Source organism: Cervus canadensis, chromosome 13 (genome assembly GCF_019320065.1).
Source record: "Cervus canadensis isolate Bull #8, Minnesota chromosome 13, ASM1932006v1, whole genome shotgun sequence".
NCBI lineage: Eukaryota > Metazoa > Chordata > Mammalia > Artiodactyla > Cervidae > Cervus > Cervus canadensis.
The window spans coordinates 75,808,819-75,828,124 of record NC_057398.1 but is presented as its reverse complement, the minus strand read 5'-3'; the positions used below and the strand labels follow the sequence as shown (position 1 = coordinate 75,828,124).

The window sequence follows — 19,306 nt, the reverse complement described above, 5'->3', positions numbered from 1 at the left end:
GTGAAAGGAGGCTGATGTTTAGTAATTAAAGTTTCAGTATCTTATTTTATTTGGGAATGATAAACTTCTATCATTTAACTTAACTTTGCACAACTCTAAAATTTTAAGTTACCAAATATCTGGAGAGATTATTTTTAAGTAAACATTCCCGGGGGGGCTTTTCCAGTGCTCAGCTGGTAAAGAACCTGCCTGCCAATGCCGGAGATGCAAGAGTTGTGGGTTCGATCCCTGGGTCAGGAAGATCCCTTAGAGAAGGAAATGGCAACCTCCTCCAGTATTGTGCCTGGAAAATTCCATAGACAGAGGAGCCTAGCAGGCTACAGTCATGACATGACTGAACACACACACACATGCACAGATATTCCTAAAATATAATTACTCCTAAAGAATTCACCCAAAATCTATCTTGTTTATATTTTACTTATCAAGTATTTGATAAGTAATCAAATACTATCAAATTATTTCTCTTGCTGACAAACTTGCAATAGATGTTAAGATCTTATTTGACTTCTATCAAGCCTAGGTACCTGGTGGATCAGAGGGTAAAGTGTCTGCCTGCAATGCAGGAGACCTGGGTTCGATCCCTGGGTTGGGAAGATCCCCTGGAAAAGGAAATGGCAACCCACTCCAATACTCTTGCCTGGAAAATCCCATGGACAGAGTAGCCTGGTAGGCTACAGTCCGTGGGGTCCCAGAGTTGGACACGACTGAGCCACTTCACGTTCACTTTCAAGCCTAGGTACATTATTACACTAAAATATTGATGTTTCTAAAGACATGTCCATATTAATTAAATCAACAAGCTTTATTGTTGTTCATTTGCTCAGTCATGTCTGACCCTTTGTAACCCCATGGACTGCAGCATGCCTGGCCTCCTTGTCCCTCACCATCTCTCAGAATTTCCCCAAGTTCATGTCCATCGAGTCAGTGATGCCATCCAACCATCTCATCCTCTGTCATCTCCTTCTCCTCCTGCCTTCGTTCCCAGCATCAGGGTCTTTTTCAGTGAGTTGACTTCACATCAGGTGGCCAAGGTATTGGAGCTTCAGCTTTAGCATCAGTCCTTCTAATAACTATTCAGAGTTTATTTCCTTTAGGACTGACTGGTTGGATCTCCTTGCTGTCCAAGGGACTCTCAAGAGTCTTCTCCAATACCTCGGTTCAAAAGCATTAATTCTTTGGCGCTCAGCCTTTTTATTGTCCAGCTCTCACATCCATACCTGACTACTGGGAAAACCATAGCTTTGACTAGACAGACCTTTGTCAGCAAAGTCATGTCTCTGCTTTTTAATATTCTACCTAGGTTGGTCACAGCTTTTCTTCCAAGGAGCAGGTGAGGTGAAGTCGCTCAGTCATGTTCGACTCTATGTGACCCCATGGACTGCAGCCTACCAGTCTCCTCAGTCCATGGGATTTTCCAGGCAAGAACACTGGAGTGAGTTGCCATTTCCTTCTCCAGGGGATCTTCCCAACCCAGGGATCAAACCCGGGTCTCCCACATTGTAGGCAGACGCTTTACCATCTGAGCTACCAGGGAAGCCCAAGGAGCTAGCATCTTTTAATTTCATGGCTGAAGTCATCATCTGCAGTGACTTTGGATGGTATTAATTTAATACTAGGTAACTCAGCTGGTAAAAAAGCTGCCTACAATGCAGGAGACCCTGGTTGGATTCCTGGGTCTGGAAGGTTCCCTGGAGAAGGGATAGGCTATCCACTCCAGTATTCTTGGGCTTCCCTGGTGGCTCAAAACTTTAATACCAGGTATTAATTTAATACTAAAAATTTCCCAGTTCATATGAATATAAAATTCATTCTGGCAAGTTTTTTATTCTGAAAAATTTATGTAAGCTCTTAATTTTCTTTAAGCCAATTAAATAGAGCTAATATCATGCAAAGTTAGATGATATTAACAGACATATAGGCAGATACAACCAGAGATCTCATAGCTTCATTTTAACACTTAGCCATGAATCAAGTATTACAATATAAAACTCATTAGAGTGCCTTGTTCTTGATCTCTGCCCTGAACTCCAGTGTTGAAAGTCAGTGACTGCAGTGGCTAGTGATCTAACCCTCGTAGACGCAGATGGCAAATAACAGCTTTAGTTGGCACCCACCTCACAACAGAACCCCTCTCTTGACATCCTGAAACCCAACAAGAGTGCAGTGACCTCAAGGACTGGGATGTGGCCAGGTGGCACTGGGCTCCCCCCACTTGACTCTTTGCCCTTCCAGAGCTCTTTTCCAATGTTCATGAGCAAGGACTTCTCAGGTTGGGATCTTTGTAAGGCACCTGGTCTGAGGGAGCATCTTCCTTGGGGTGGTCCTGAGGCAGTACCAGTGGCCCACCTAAACTGAAACTGTGGCAGGAGATCGCCAAGAGAGGGGTCAGGATGGAGGACAGTGGAGAGAGCACTGTGTGGGGAGTCAGCAGCATGGCTTCTTACTCTGGCTCTATTAGGACTTGCTATGGTAACTTACCAAAGTCTCTTCCTTCCCCGGGCTGGCTTCTTTATCAATAACACGTGGACATGGCACTGGATGCCTGTGGCTTGCGTACTGTGCTACGAAGAGGGAGAGAGAGAGAAGAAAGAAGGCACAGAGGAGGTGGAACTGACGGAAGTGACCTTGTGAAGCCAGGTCACTTCCCTGAGTCTCAGTGCCCTCATCTGAAAAATGGGAATTGCTAATAGATTAAAACGTGTTCTGAAAGATAGAGGTAAAGCGAACGTGGTGGCTCAGTATAGAGCCTTCAAAGCAACGTGTGCTGGAAGAACATTAGCGCCTAAGAAAATGCAGGGGCTGGTTTCCTGGGAAAGGAGGGTTTCAGGGCCGAGGGCTAGGAGCGTGTGCCGGGGCTTCCAACTGACTGTTGAGGGAAATGGAGAAGGGGCGTCCTAGAGACTCGCAGGTGCGATGCCCTGCTGCGACTTGGATTCCCACATCACACCCTACGGAAAGGTCACATCTCCCAGCTTCTCTCACCCAGAATCACGGCCTTTGTTTAGAGGAGGGGATGAGGGAGGAGACAGAGGCCCAGCAGGGAGGGGCCGGGGCCGCCCCCGCAGCTCCGGCTTTGCGGAGCCGGGCAGCCTCGCTTCGCTCCCGGGCCGGGGCGACGGAGGCGCCGGGCGCCAGAGCTGAGTCTCAGCCAGTTACTCTCCCTCTGGATTCTTCAAGCATCCCTGGAGCGAGCGACTGCGCACGGTGTGTAGCTAGGAGGGCGCTTGGACAGACCGTTCAGGTGGCTCGGAGCTCTGCCAGCTTTGGTAAGTCTGTACCTCTTTCGCCTGCGGTCATCCCCAGTGGGGATGGAGGAAAGGGCTGACAGGGACTGCTAGAATCCCCCCGGGACCGGGTGTTTACGAGGGTCCCTGGCAGAGCCGGACCGGGATTGGGGACTGCTAGGAAGCAGGAGCCAGCGTGTCTCAGGTGGGTGGGCGTATGGCATGCATGCGCGGCAAGGTGGGAGACGGGGATCTCTGCACCCTGGCCGCTGCTGGGCTCAGTACTCCAGACCCGCGTCTGCCAGACCAGTCCCAGGTGCGAAACTGGGGCGCTACCTCTTTAAACGCGTCCAGTCTGAGCCTCTGCCGCACCATGTGATTGCTTGAAAGGCAGGGCCGGGAGCCTGGAGGATGGTGAACCGCTGCGCGCGCGGAGCCCAGCCCTGCCTGGCGCAGCCTCCAGCCTCCGGAGGCACCAGGTGCCCAGAACTTTGGGCACCGCCTCTGAGACTCGCTGGCCACCAGCAGACAGGATGGTGAGCTCCCTGCGTCCTGTTCTGTGAGCATGGGTAGGTAGAGCCAGGCACCGGGAGCCCTGTGGGTTGTGTGTGTGCTGGGAACTGCCTCACACCTGATAAAAAAAAAAAAAAAAAAAAGCCAGTGGAGGAGTGAGTGCTGCTATTTTAAGTTGTTGAATGGATCCTCTGGGGTTGACAGGGGGAGGGGACAGAGATTAGGCAGAGAAAGGGTTAGCGTACCCAGTCAGCTTGGGTAGGCACTAGATGTGCCAAGTGGGGCACATCTCCAAAGGGCAGATGGAGTTCCAGCGCTGCCTGGTTCCCCTCCCCCCAGGCAGGCCTTCCCACCCTAGGCTTCCGTGACCACAGGTGCTTGCCTCCTGCCCTTTGGCGCCTGTCTGCTGATGTGCCCAGCCTGTGCCCACCATGCCGCCCTCCATCTCGGCCTTCCAGGCCGCGTATATTGGCATCGAGGTGCTCATCGCCCTGGTCTCTGTACCTGGGAATGTGCTGGTGATCTGGGCGGTGAAGGTGAATCAGGCCTTGCGGGATGCCACCTTCTGCTTCATCGTGTCACTGGCAGTGGCTGATGTGGCTGTGGGCGCGCTGGTCATCCCACTCGCCATCCTCATCAACATTGGCCCGCGGACCTACTTCCACACCTGCCTCAAGGTCGCCTGCCCTGTCCTCATCCTCACTCAGAGCTCCATCCTGGCCCTGCTGGCAATTGCTGTTGACCGCTACCTCCGTGTCAAGATCCCACTCAGGTGAGTCTAGAGCAGCTGCAGGTACCCCATGCCGGGAGACTCGAGGGCCATCTGAAGAGGATAAAAAGCAGAGCATAAAACCCCACATGAGCCGGACTTTCCTTGGGCCGTTATGCTCCAGCCCTCACTCTGCAGCACCAAGGTGAACTGAAGTTGAAGCAGGAAGGGGCTGGGTGGTTGGAAGAATGTGAACCTAGTGGTGCTCGGGCCCCCGGAGCGGAAGCTGCTGCTGCTCTCCTGATCCGGCCAGGGCACCCGAGGCTGCCCGCGCAGCCTGTGGAGGCGGTGGTGGGGAGCGGCTGGGTGGTGGAGCTGAGCTCCCCTAGTTTGAGGCAAGTAGAAAGAGCAGAGCAGGTTGCTCGGGTGGGCTGAGGGTGATGCACCGCAGACAGGGGTGCTGCTTCTCTAGCCAGACCTGGGAAGACTTCCTAAAGGTACTCCACAGTTCTGTTCTCCAGATTCCCCCGTGCTAGCCAGCTCCAAGCTCCAGGGCTCTCCTGTTGAACCCAAGTGGCCTGATTACCTCTGCCCAACTCCCGCTTATGGAATCTCTGTTGCAGGCAGGAGGAGACAGGCTCTTAATGATCCCGTTCTGTTGTGAAACCGGTGTTCCTCCAGTCACAGCAGAGGTCCTTATGCTGTGTCCAGGCAGCACCAGAGCGGGTGGCCTGATTACGGCAATCCTCTCAGGCAGGTGTCGGGCCCACACTGCGGTCCCTTCACTGGGCCTGCCAGGCCATAGGCTCATCACCAGGCAGTGCCTGGGCCACCAAGTGCCAGCAAATGCCTGGGCACACTGCCAGTGCTGCCTTGCTGGGACATTCTTGTGAGGCACGCTTGCCTCCTCTTTAAATCCTCTCACTGGTAGATTCTCTCTCTACTGTGAAGTTCTAGCCATCTTTATCACCAGCCATCCCTGGAGTAGCTTCCATACCTGGGATATGGGGACCCTGGCCTCACTTGATGATTTGCCCAAGCAAGCCTAGGCACCCACATTTGTCCTGTTTGTACATTTACTTTTTCAAAGCTTCTTTAATGCACCATTTTTTCCCCTCTTTTCAACATGATTCTATAAGGGAGGTGAAGTGGAACCTGGTCAGATAACCAGATCCAGAGAATCTCCTGAGGCTGGATGGGAACACAGCCTTAATCCCACAGCTTCCCTTCCTTCCTGATTCCCCCATGTCCTAGCCCGTCCGTGCCGGTCTCTCTGCCCTGTTTACCCCTCTCACAACATCCAAGTTTCCCAGGGAAGGTGAAGACTGCTGCTCAAGGGAGAAGGGAAGGCAGCCCAGAGAGCCTGTGAGCTGAGGGGCCTTCCTGCTGCTATTAGCCCCAGGTCACGGCTGGCCTGTGCTGACGAACCTGGTTTCAGTCCATTAGAGTGGGCTGGGCCTCTAAGCCTGGCCATTACAACAAAGTGTTGCCACAATCAGAAAGTCACACAGATTTGTGAATATAAGAAAGCTGCTTAAGAAATGTGGTCTACTGAGTGGGTGCCAAGGTGAGACAAAGGCCTGGCCATGATGTAACAGTGATCACAGACTCACAGAATGTGCCCGACTTGTCCTGTGGGGGTGGGGATGGCTGAGCTGGCAGGAACTGCAGGCTCATTCCTGCAGAAGGCAGCTTCTGTCACTCCTTGCTTCAGACTTGAGGCGGCAAGGTGGCAGGCGGGTGGTCTTTAAGAGCTATCATTGGAGGGCCAAAGCAGAAGCTTTGGCTTAGAGGCTAAGACTGCAGGCCTGGGTTCAAATCCTTGCTATGAATTCCTAGCTTTAAGAAAGTCACTTGTTTGCCTCCTTCATTTTTCATTTCCATGTCAATGAAAGGAGACATTAATAATAGTACCTTCCTTCTAGGGTGCTTGGAAGAATATAATAAATTCCTACATATAAAGCACTTAGTACTGTATTATACACTTAGCATTATATGCAGTCCTTAAGTGGTAGGTTTATTTTGTTGCTTTATTATCATTATTAACATATGGGTCTCAATAGGCAAGCCCTGTACTCCCACCTCCCACACACTCATGCTCTTATATAATAACACGTATGCCTATACACACATGTGCACACACAACACACTACATTCCCCGGGAGGTGTCAAGCTACTACAAAATTATATTTATACATGTTTCTTCTCCCTTGCTAGATTGTCATGCCTCAAGGGCGGCAACCTAGCAGTGACCACATTTTGTTAATTCTTACAGATTCTCTAAAATGCCTAGCATAGTGTCTGGCACATAGCAAACGTCTACTCAATAAAAGTCAATTGAATGGGATGAGTGTTCAGAGTTACACGGTGAAGCCTCAGGCAGGCTTCCCAGGGGTCTGACCTCTAACCATCCTGCTGTGGCCTGTCTTCCCGGCTTTCCACCTCAGGGTCAGGACCACAGCTGCCCATGTCAGCTCAGGCAGCTGCTTCAGAGCCACGAATCGATAGTGCCCGCGAGAAAGACTGCTGGGCCTGGCTTCCAAAGCTGGGATCCCAGAGGCTGGGCTGAGGTGACAGACCCCTCCAGGCTCTTGCTGGTCACTGCCCGGGTCCCTCCTGCAGGAGGAACAGCATGTGTGGCTCCTTTCTGGGCAGCTGGAGTCAAAAGGCTGCTGGGCTGGGAGAACACCTCTCAGCCAGAGGCCCCCGGGCACCTGATTCCTTGCCCTGACAAGCCAATCTGAGGCGCATGGGGCCCTGGGAGCCAGGCAGTAGCATTGCCCAGGCATTGGTGAAGCATGTACGGGGCATTCCGTGACAGGAGTTAGCGGACCCCTCGCTAAGCAAGGCATGATCGGGCTGGTCAACCACAACTTTTATTTCCTTCCATTTGGAAGTAACAGCAATTTTTAAAAGTTTAAATTGTTGATTCATCAATAACCTGTGGTTATTTACATGTATTTTACAGGTTATTTGCGTAGCACCTCCACATGCTTGACAATAGATACCCTATCCCCCTCATCTCCTGCTTCTAGGGAACCCCGGACTTTCTTGGTGGCACTGTGTCATCTTGATACATACACCAGGGGCTTGTTATGGTGAGGTGCCACACCGCAACCACCAAAGCCCTCTCTGTGGAAAGGGGATCTGAGCATGATCTGTCTGTCATCAGATGGGTTGGTGTGGTGGGAAGGGGTGATGCATATTTGGGAGTAAGGAATACATGAGTTTGAACCTTACTCTGTTACAAACTAGCTGTGCAACCTTTAATAAGCTATTTGATCTCTCTGAGCCTCCTCTTTGCCACCCTGCCCCCTGCTACCTGCGTTCTGAATTTGAGGTCTCTGAGGTTCCTTTCAGCTCTAACTTTCTATGGTTCTTTCTTATCATGACTCCTTTCAATACTGTGTTGAAATCCTAGGAAGATTGTGTTGTTTTTTAGTTCCTAGTGGTGATGAGCTAGACACAATGCTATATTTTTATGTGTGTGTGTGCATGTGTGCGTGCACTCAACCACTCAGTCATGTCCAACTCTTTGCTGCCCCATGGACTGTAGCCTGCCTGGCTCCTCAGTCCATGGGATTTTTCAGGCAAGAATACTGGAGCAGGTTGCCATTTTCCCCTCCAGGGTATCTTCCCAGCCCAAGGATTGAACCTGCATCTCCTGCATTGGCAGGCAGATTCTTTACCACTGGCGCCCTGTGAAGTAGTCATATTTTTTTTATTAAATGAGATAAAGCATAATGCTCATAGTTTCTTGCTGGTAGAGATTATTATCCCCATTCTAGATACTTCTATAGATAAACTGAATTCTAAAGCTCAGAATGTTTCAGTAATTTGCCCAAATATCTTATCAGGAGCAGAGAAAGGATTTGAATCCAGGTCTAGTGCATGCATGCCTGCTAAGTTGCTTCAGTCATGTCCAACTCTTTGTGACCCTATGGACTGTAGCCCACCAGGCTCCTCTGTCCATGGATTCTCCAGGCAAAAATACAGGAGTAGGTTGTCATTTCCTCCTCTAGGGGATCTTCTGACCCAGCAATCCAACTTTTGTCTATTATATCTCCTTCATTAGCAGGCCAATTCTTTACCACTAGTGTGACCTGGGAACCCCTTAACTAGTGAGCCCATGTGTATTTTGAGTCAGCCTCAAGAAGCTGTAGGATTTATGGAGGAGTTGCCTCAAGGCTGTCAGTGGGGGTGATTTTTCTCCTCTTACTTTTGCCATGGACTCTGCACTCTGCTCCAGCCCATGCCTGACACCTCTCCCTCCCTCCTCACCTTCTCTCCAGTGGGCAGTTGAGCCCCTGGCAGCCCTGCCTCTGTCCATAGCTGGAGGCCTGCCCAACTGGGCTGCTGACCAGGGAAGTACAGCAGAGTGTGGGGGAGGCCAGACTACTGGACCAGAGCCCTGACAGGGAAAGAAATTTGGTAGATTAAGGTATGTTTGCTCTTAGGCATCAATTTAGGTAACCCCAGCTCTAACTACCCTGGGCTTTTCTGGACAGGCTAAGTGCCTCCTGTTCTTGTACCAGCAGGTGCTCATCTGTGGCCTCAGGGTCCCAGATAATTGCTCTTCAGTGGTGCCATCTGCTTCCAGTAGACATAGGTCACCTCTAGCTCCTCTGTCTAAGGATGAATTAGTCATTGGCTTAGAGAGTCTGAGACAGAAGAGGAGTGATAGCAAGCCCTGAAGCCCAACTCCCTCACATTTGGAGAAGAGGAAACAGAAGCACAGAGTTCCAGTGTTTTCAAGGTCACTCAGCCACAGGCTCTTTTCTCCTCCTAATTCTGACAGTTGCTCCCCAGCCTCTGATGTAAAAGACAATCATCCTCAAGGAATAGAACAGAGAAACTCAGCCTCTACAGCTTGTCAGCAAATTAATGATAGGTCTAGAGGGGAAAAGTGATGGAGAGATGTCAGCTTTGTGGTTAAAAAAGTAGTTTCTTTGTTTGAACTGGGGATAGCCTTCAGATGGGTTATATTAAAGAGCGTGCTAAGCACTCTGGATTAGATTCAGTGAAAGCTTCCGCTAGCTGGCATTGGAATGGCATCTAGGAAGCCTCCAAGTGCTTTAGGAGCAAGATACCCTGGTGTAAGTGCTGCTTGGAAGCAAGAGAATGGCCAAGATACCTTCTGGAGAACCCCTCTACCCAGAGATCATGGGATAGAGTTTTAAAGGCTATGCCCTGACATTTTATATTTATTTCCAAGCATAAAAGCAATCCATATTTATTGTAAAAATTTTGAGAAATATAGAAAAGAATAAAGATGATAAAGTGTTAGTAGCTCAGTCATGTCTGACTCTTTGTGACTGTAGCCCACCAGGCTCCTCTGTCCATGGAGTTCTCTGGGCACAGATGCTGGAGTGGGTAACCATTCCCTCCTCCAGGGGATCTTCCTAACCCAAGGATCAAACCTGGGTCTCCCACATTGTGGACAGATTCTTTAACATCTGAGCCACTCAGGTCTCCAAAATTACCAGTAATTCTGCCACCTGCACATCACTAATGATAACTTCCTGGTGTTCCAGAAAATTTTCCCATATAGATGATAGATGGATAGACAGATAGTTATTTTTATGCAGTTGAGTACATCGATGATTTTCATATCCTATTTTACTCACTTAATGATATAAACATTTCCCCTGTCAATAAAAATATTTTCTAAAGATTTTTATAATGATATAATATTGGATTGACTTTTTATTCATCTTTTAGGTCTTAGCTAAAACAGCACCTTCATAGAGAAGCCTTCTCTGACCCCCTCCTCAGCTAAACCAGTTTCATTTCCTTTGTTATTTACTTGGGTTGGATATGTTTCTACTTCCCATCTCTCCTGGCCCAGGTAGTTCCTTCTGGACTTAGTAAGCGCCAAAAGGGCAGGAACACATCTGCTCACATACTGACGTCTATCCCATGCCTGGCATGGAGTAGACATACTGTAAACATTTTTTAATAAATGATTATCACATTTTATTGATTCATTCTTATAATTTTGACTATTTAGATTATTACTGATTTTTAAATGTTTACAAATGACACTGCAGTGATATCCACAGTTCACATTGTTTGTAGGATCAGGGCCAAGCCTAGAACTCTGGATTGTGCCTCCTAGTAAATGGCACAGCTTCTATCTGTGAGAGTTTTTAGAAGTTTAAATATTCCCGAGGTCCTTTTCCTCCTACTCTCCCTGCTCTTCCTGCCCAATTTCATGAAAACTGCAAATCTCCTTAGCTGCATCTGGCATTTATTTGCTCATTTACCCTTCTGGGCTAGGTAAGGCAGGAATGACTGGGCCCCAAGTCTAGGCCACATTGCCTAGTTCTCTATGCCCTGAGGCCTGGGCATCCTGTTTCTTTGTGTCTTGGTGAGGAGAGCAACCCCTAGAGCAGAGGCGCTTGGAGTATGGTACTTCCTGGTTGGCCTCGTCCAGCAGGGTGGGTGCAGGACAGAGAGGAAGAAGGACACCTGGCTCCGTGAACTGCATGAGTCACCTCTTCAGCCTCAGTCTCTCAACTCAAGCCCAGAGGAGGCTACCAGCTGCTGCAGAAGAAAGAAAAGGCTAGCAGCTGAAAGTGGGGTGGGATACAAAGGAGAGACAGGTAGGTGGGCCTTGATATTCATATCTCCTTGGAAATACTGGCTTGGGGGTGGGCAGAGAGGGTGGGGAAGCTGGCAATGGGCTTTCCTGACCCCTTCCCCCCAAAAAGGAGATCAGACATCTTATCTTGCAATGTTCCTCACCTTGGATTTTTTTTCTTTAGCAAGATCGCAGGGAGCTGTTCAGTTAGGGAGCTGGTTATATCCATTTATCTATTTCATAAACATACTTTTTTGCACTGACCATTTACTGGGTACTTTGTGTGGCCTGAGGATACAGAGACGGGTGGGTTGGTTTGGTCTCTATCTCTGTCTGGGAGTGCTTAGAAACTGCTGAAGGTGTGGATTCCTATATACCAAGGTGGCCAAGTAGAAAATCCCAACCTGTCCATGGTGGGAGTAGGGGTGGTTGAAGAGCTGGAATCAGCCCCTGACCCCTTGCAGTGCTCGGGCTGGGGGTCTGGGCCTGACTCCACACCCACTCTCTGCAGCCCTGGTCATGGTGGAGAGGGCCTGTGGAACTATCTTCCTACCACCTGCTTTCAGAACTCTGTTCTTTGGGAGAGGAGGGTAACTGATTTGTCTAACCCTAATTTGTCTCCACACAGGGCCCTGATTTAGAGATATCTGTTCATTCATTAATAGGAGGCATCTTATGTGCCAGGCATTTTTATGGTCACTTGAAATACATTCATTAATAGAACAAAGATTTTAATGGGGCTTGAAGGCTAGTTGGGTTGGTGGACAGGTGCTAAATAGTAAACATAAAACCTAATATGTAGAGTGTTAGAAGGTAAAACACAGGGAGCCCAGCCAGGCACTCTGACACAACCTAGAGGGGCGGGATGGGATGAGGGAGGGAGGCTCAAGAGGGAAGGGATATGTATAGAATTATGGCTGATTTGCATTGTTCTATGGCAGAAACCAACACAACACTGTAAAGCAATTTTCCTCCAATTAAAAAAGAAAACAGAGCAGGGCTAATGAAATTGGGAATGCCAGGATAGGGGTCAGTGGGTGGGGGGGTGACGTTTTGCAATTATAAATGGAGTGATAATTGAGGCTTTCTTGAGAAGGTGCTATTTGAACACAAACTTGGGGATGAGGAACTCTGCCATGCAGATATTGGGAGAATAATCCACGCTGAGGAAATAATTAGAGCCAAGTTTCTGGGGAAGAAATGTACCCAAAGTGGTAGCAAGGAAGTCTGTGCAGCTGAGATAAAAGAAGAGAGTGGTTGAAGATAAGGCTGAAAAGTTTATAAACTGCTGGCTTGGAAGCCACTGGAAGGACATTGGCTTTCACTCTGAGGGAAATGGGAAGCCGTTTCAGGTTTAGAACAAGGAAGTGACATGATATTAATGACTTAGGTTTTCAACGCTCACTCTGACTGCTGTATGGAAATAGAGTGGAAAGCAGAAATTCAGGCAAGAGAAGAGGGAAGTGACTTGAATTAGAATGATAAAAGAGCAAGCAGAGGAGATGGTAAGAAGTGATTAATTCTGGGTGTGCACTTTCAAAGTTTAACTTTTTGTATTGTTTTTACTGTATTCTTCCCTGGTTGGCTGAGATGGTAAAGAATCTGCCTGCAATGAAGGAGACCCGGGTTTAATCCCTGGGTTGGGAAGATCTGGAGGAGGTAATGGCAATCCACTCCAGTACTCTTGTCTAAAGAATCCCTATGGACAGAGGAGCCTGGTGGGCTGCAGTCCATACAGTCTCAGAGTCAGACATGACTGAATGACTAAGCACATCCTTTTTATTGGGATAAAATATTCACAAAATAAAGTACATAGTCTTACATGTACAGCTCAATAAACTTTTTCACATATGGATGTATCTATGTAACTACCACCAGATCTATATTTAGAAAAATTTCAGCACCCTAGAAGGTACTTTCCAAAAGATAATCACTATTTTGACTTTTACCCCCATAGATTGATGTTGCCTGTTCTTGAACTTTGATAAAGGGAATTGAATAGTGTATCCTCCTTTCTGTCTGGCTTCTGAAGCTTAAAATTATGTCTGAGATTTATCTGTACTATTGAATGAAATAGTAGGTTTTGCCTGTTTTTTTTTTTTCTTGTTGTTATTAGAATTCCATTGAATGAATATGCCATGATCTGTGTAAATTATGGATATATTTGGAAGAAAGAAAAATTTTTTTGTGCATTGAATGTGGAGTGTGAGAGAAAGAAGAGTCGAGAATAACTAAGATTTTAGTTCTAAGCAACTGGAAGTATGGAATGTGCATTATCCAAGGTGGGAAAGGCTATAGGTGATACAAGTTGTAGGAGCAATAAACGGAGATCAAATTTAGACATGTTGAATTGTCTGTATCTATTAAATATCTCAGTGGAATGTTGAGCAGGCAGCTGGATGGATATACGAGGATGGCATTCAGGAAAGACGTCTGGGCTGGGGATGTGAGTGTGAGAGCCATTGGCATGTGATAGTGTTTAAATCCATAAGGCTAGAGGAGATCGCCAAGAGAGAAAGTGGAAATAAACAAGAGGATGCAGATGATATGATACTATACATAGAAAATTCTAAAGACACCATCAAAAAACTACCAGAGTTCATCAATGAACTTGGTAAAGTTGTAAAATACAAAATTAACATACAGAAATCTACTGCTTTTCTATACACTAACAATGAAGTATCAGAAAGATAAATTAAGAAAACAATCTCATTTACCATAGCACCCAAGAGAATGCAATACCTGGGGATAAACCTATTTAAAAGACAAAAGATCTGTAGTCTGAAAACTAGAAGACCTGGATGAAAGAAACTGAAGATGATGCAAACAGATGGAAAGATACACCATGTTCTTGGATTAGGAGAATTGATATTGTTTAAGTGACTATACTACCCAAGGCAATCTACAAATTCAGTGCAATCCCTGTCAAAATACCAATGTCACTTTTCACATTTGTATGGAAAGACGAAAGACACAGAATATGATCTTGACGCAATCTTGAGAAAGAAGGACAGAGCTGGAGGAATCACATTCCTTGTCTTACGTAATCAAACAGCATGGTACTTGCACAAAAGCAGACACGGAGCAATGGAACAGAACAGAGATCCAAGAAATAAACCGACGCACGTACGGTCAGTTAGTCTGTGACACGGTAGGCAAGCCTACACAATGGAGAAAAGATGATCTATTAACAAGTGGTGCTGGGAAAACTGGACAGTTACATGTTAAAGAATGAAATTACAACATTCTCTAACACTGCATACAAAAATAAAGTCAAAATGGATTAAAAACCTAAATGTAAGACTGGATACTATGAAACTGCTAGAGGAAAAATGTAGGTAGGACACTCTGTGACGTAAATCACAGCAATATTTTTTTGGCTCTATCTCCTACAGTAATGGAAATAAAAGCAAAAACAACAAATGGGACCTAATTAAACTTAAAATCTTTTGCACAGCAAGGGAAACCATAGACAAAATGAAAAAGCAACCTACTGAATGGGAGAAAATATTTATAAACAATATGAAACAATATGGGATTAATATTCCACATATATAAACAGCTCACATGACTCAACATTAAAAAAAAAAAAAAAGCTTTAAAAGTTGGCAGAAGAACTGAATACACATTTTTCCAGAGAGGAAATGCAGATGCCCAAAAGGCACATAAAAAGATGCTCAACATCACTAATTATCAGAGAAATGCAAATCAAAACCACAATGACACGGCAACCCACACCTGTCAGAATGCTGTTGTTGTTCAGTTGCTAAGTCAAGCCTGACTCTTTGCGACCCCATGGACTGCAGCATGCCAGGTTTCCTTGTCCTTCACTGTCGCCTGGAATTTGTTCAAATTCATGTCCACTGAGTCAGTGACACCATCCAACCATCCCATCATCTGTTGCTCATTCTCCTCCTGCCTTCAGGCTCTCCCAGTAGCAGAGTCTTTTCCAATGAGTCAGCTCTTCACAACAGATAGCCAAAGTATTGGAGTTTCAGCTTCAGCATTAGTCCCTCCAATGAATATTCAGGGTTGATTTCTTTTAGGATTGACTGGTTTTAATATCCTGTTGTCCAAGAGACTCTCAAGAGTCTTCTCCAGCACAGCAGTTTAAAAGCATCAATTCTTTGGTGCTCAGCCTTCTTTATGGTATAGCTCTCACATCCATACATGACTACTGGAAAAACCATAGCTTTGACTATACAGACCTTTGTCAGCAAAGTGATGTATCTGCTTTTTAATATGCTGTCTAGGTTTGTCATATCTTTACTTCCAAGGAGCAAGCGTCTTTTAATTTTGTGGCTTCAATCACCTTCCACAGTGATTTTGGAGCCTAAGAAAATAAAATGAGTTACTGTTTTCACTTTTTCCTCATCTGTTTTCCATGAAGTGATCGGACTGGAGGCCATGATCTTTGTTTTTTGAATGTTGAGTTTTAAGCCAACTTTTTCACTCTCCTCTTTCACCCTCATCAAGAGGCTCTTTAGTTCCTCTTCACCTTCTGCCATTAGAGTGGTATCATCTGCATATCTGAGGTTGTTAATATTTCTCCCAGCAATCTTGATTCCAGCTTGTGATTCATCCAGCCTAATATTTCACATGATGTACTCAGCATATTAGTTAGATTAACAGGGTGACAGTATACAGCCTGTTGTACTCCTTTCCCAATTTTGAACCAGCACATTGTTCCAAGTCCGGTTCTAACTAATGCTTCTTGCCCTGCATACAGGCTTTTCAGGAAACAGGTAAGATGGTCTGGTATTCCCAGTCTCTTTAAGAATTATATACAGTTTGCTGTGATCCACACAGTCAACGGCTTTAGTGTAGTCAATGAAGGAGAAGTAAATATTGTTATAGAATTCCCTTGCTTTTTCTATGATCCAGTGGATGTTGACACTGGATCTTTGTTTCCTCTGCCTTTTCTAAATCCAGCTTGTACATCTGGAAGTTCTCTGTTCATGTACTGTTGAAGCCTAGCTTGAAGGATTTTGAGTTTGCCACCATGTGAAATGAGCACAGTTGTACGGTAATTTGAACACTCTGTGCCATTGCCTTTCTTTGGGATTAGAATGAAAACTGACCTTTTCCAGTCCTGTGGCCACTGCTGAGTTTTCCAAATTTGCTGGAATATTGAGCGCAGCACTTTCACAGCATCGCCTTTTAGGATTTGAAGTATAGCTCAACTGGAATTTTATCAGCTCCACTAGCTTTGTTCATAGTAATGCTCCTAAGCCCCTCCTTGACTTCACACTCCAGGATGTCTGGTTCTAGGTGAATGACCATAGCATTGTGGTTATCCGTGTCATTAAAACCTTTTTTGTACAGTTCTTCTGTGTATTCCTGCCACCTATTCTTAATCTCTTCTGCTTCTGTTAGGTCCTTGCTGTTTCTGTCCTTTATTGAGCCTATCTTTGCATGAAATGTTCCCTTGGTATCTCTAGTTTTCTTGAAGAGATCTCTAGTCTTTCCCATTCTATTGTTAGCCTCTATTTCTTTGCATTGATCAGTGAAGAAGGCTGTCTTATCTCTCCTTGCTATTCTCTGGAACTCTGCATTCAAATGGGTATATCTTCCCTTTTCTCCTTTGCCTTTTGCTTCTCTTCTTTTCTCAACTATTTGTAAGGCCTCCGCAGACAACCATTTTTGCCTTCTTGTATTTCTTTTTCTTGGGGATGGTTTTGGTCACCACCTCTTTTACAGTGTTACAAACCTCCATCCATAGTTCTTCAGGCTCTCTGTCTACCACTTCTAATCCCTTCAATCTATTCATCACCTCCACTGTATAATCATAAGGGATTTGATTTAGGTCATACCTGAATGGTTTAGTGGTTTTCACTACTTTCTTCGTTTTAAACCTGAATTTTCCAATAAGGAGTGGATGATCTGAGCCAGTCAGCTCGAAGTCTTATTTTTGCTGAGTGTATAGAGCTTCTCCATCTTCGGCTGCAAAGACTATAATCAATCTGATTTTGGTATTCACTGTCTGGTGATGTGCATATGTAGAGTCATCTCTTTTGTTTGGAAGAGCATGTTTGCTATGATTAGCGCATTCTCTTGGCAAAACTCCGTTAGCTTTGCCCTTCTTCATTTTGTACTCCAAGGCCAAATTTTCCTGTTACTCCAGGTATCTCTGGATTTCCTGATTTTACATTTTAGTCTCCTATGATGAGAAGGAATTTTTATTTTTTGGTGTTAGTTCTAGAAGGTCTTGTAGGTCTTTATAGAATCATTCAAATTCAGCTTCTTTGGCATTAGTGGTTGGGGCATAGACTTGAATTACTGTGATGTTAAATTGTTTGTCTGTCAGAATGGATTTCATCAAAAAAGCGACTGTTGATGTTGGATTTTCACATGTTGGAGACGGTGTGAAGAAAAGAGAATCCTCCTACATTTTGGTAGGAAGGTAAATTGGTGAAACCACTGTGGAAAACAGCATGGAGATTTCTTAAAAAGCTAAAAATAGAACTACCATTTGAACCAGCAATTCTACTACTGAGTATATATCTGAAAAAAACAAAAACACTAATTCAGAAAGATACATGCACCCAATGTTCATAGAAGCATTATTTACAATTGCCAAGATATGGAAATAACCTAAGTGTCCGTTAACAGATATGGATAAAGAAGATGTGGTATATACACACACACACACATATATATATAAAATGCTTTCACTTTCAGCATTCCATTGCATATATGCAATGGAATGCTGAAAGTGAAAGTTTTAGTCACTGTTGTGTCTGACTCTGTGTGACCCCATGGACTGTAGCCCGACAGGCTCCTCTGTCTATGGAATTCTCCAGGGAAGAATACTGGAGTGGGTTGCCATTTCCTTCTCCAGGGTAAATTCCCAACTCAGGGATCGAACCTGGGTCTCCTGCATTACAGGCAGATTCTTTTGTCTGAGTCACCAGGGAAACCCAATGGAATACTACTGAACCATAAAAGAGAAACAAAATTTTGCCATTTGCAGCAACATAGATGGATTTGGAAGGCATTATGCTAAGTGAAATAAATCAGATAGAGAAAGTCAAATACTGTATATCACTTATATGTGGAATCTAAAAAATACAACAAAATAGCGAACATAACAAAAAAGAAGCAGACTCACAGATACAGAGGACGAACTGGTGATTTCTAGTGTGGGGGGCACAAGGGGTGAGGGCAACACAGGGGTGGGAGAGTGGAGTGTAGAAACTATTGGGCATAAGATAGGCTTAAGGGTGTATTGCATAGCATGGGGAATATAGCCAACACTTTGTAATAACTATAAATAGAAAGCAACCTTTCAAAATTTTATAAATATATATATATTTTTTAATTTAAAAAAGAAGAGGAAAGGACCAAGGACTGAGCATTAAGAGATTGGGGAGATGAAACACCAGCAACAGAGACTAAAGGAGAGCCACAGACATAGGAAGAAACCCCAAGTCCCTAGCGTGGTGTCCTAAAGGCCAGCTAGAGACAGCAGGTGAAGGGGGACCAAGAGGCCGGCTGCCACATGCTGCCAGTGTGGCAAGGGAGGTGAAGACTGAGAATTATCATTAGCAGGAGCAACGTTAATAGACGGTGGGAGAAAAATGTCTAATTGAAGAGGACTCTGGAGAGAAGACGAACGGAATCAAAGGCAGCTGGCATAGATTACTCCTTTGAGGAATTTTGTAGCAGAGTGCAAAGGCAGGAGCTGCCAGGGTAAATGGGAGCGAGGCATTTTGCTATGGTTTTGCTAAGGAGGGACATTGGTATGTCTGTGTACTTATTGAGACAATTTAGTAGAGCATGCAAAACTAACAATAGGACAAAGAAGAGAATTTCTGGATTGATGTTGTTTAGGCGAGCAGAGCGGGGACCTAAGGCAAACTCAGAGGGGTTGGCTGTAGAGGAGCATGGAGGTCATGTAACAGGCAGGAAGGCAGGGTGTGGGTGCTGGTAGGTGAAGTTCTATTCTGAGTGTTTCAGTTTTCTTAGTACAGTGGGAAGCAAGGTCATCAGCTGAGAGGGAGGAGGTGTTGGAGAGAGTAGAAAGTGTGAAATAATTCTTTAGGAAATGGGAAAATGACCAGATTCAGAAAGTCTAGTACAATTGGAGGCAGTGTTAAGGGCCCACCTAAATTCATGGTGATCAATTTGAGTGTTCAGCTACATGGGCACAGGCATAGAGCAGGTGAAGAATTCATTCTTTCACTTAATCAGAAGTGCCAGATTCCTTGCCAGGCATTGTGTATCTTACAGTGGCCAAGACGTCAGCCCTGATCCCTGCCCTTGTGGAATTTA

At 45.7% G+C, this 19,306-nt stretch overlaps 1 protein-coding gene across 10 annotated transcripts in view; it reads left to right on the top strand.

Annotated features, from left to right (window-relative positions):
* The first annotated feature begins 3,008 nt into the window (after positions 1 to 3,008).
* ADORA1 (adenosine A1 receptor) overlaps positions 3,009 to 19,306 on the top strand; it is a 38,489-nt gene continuing 22,191 nt past the window's right edge. Inside the window, exons 1-3 of one of the 10 annotated variants that reach the window (XM_043485197.1) lie at positions 3,009 to 3,269; positions 3,618 to 3,763; positions 4,448 to 4,512. In XM_043485197.1, coding sequence (XP_043341132.1) covers positions 3,017 to 3,269; positions 3,618 to 3,763; positions 4,448 to 4,512 — 464 coding nt within the window. In that variant the 5' untranslated portion in view covers positions 3,009 to 3,016. Of the gene's footprint in view, positions 3,270 to 3,617; positions 4,513 to 19,306 lie in introns of those variants that run through there. The other 9 variants (XM_043485198.1, XM_043485207.1, XM_043485201.1 and 6 more) reach the window with 9 other exon arrangements.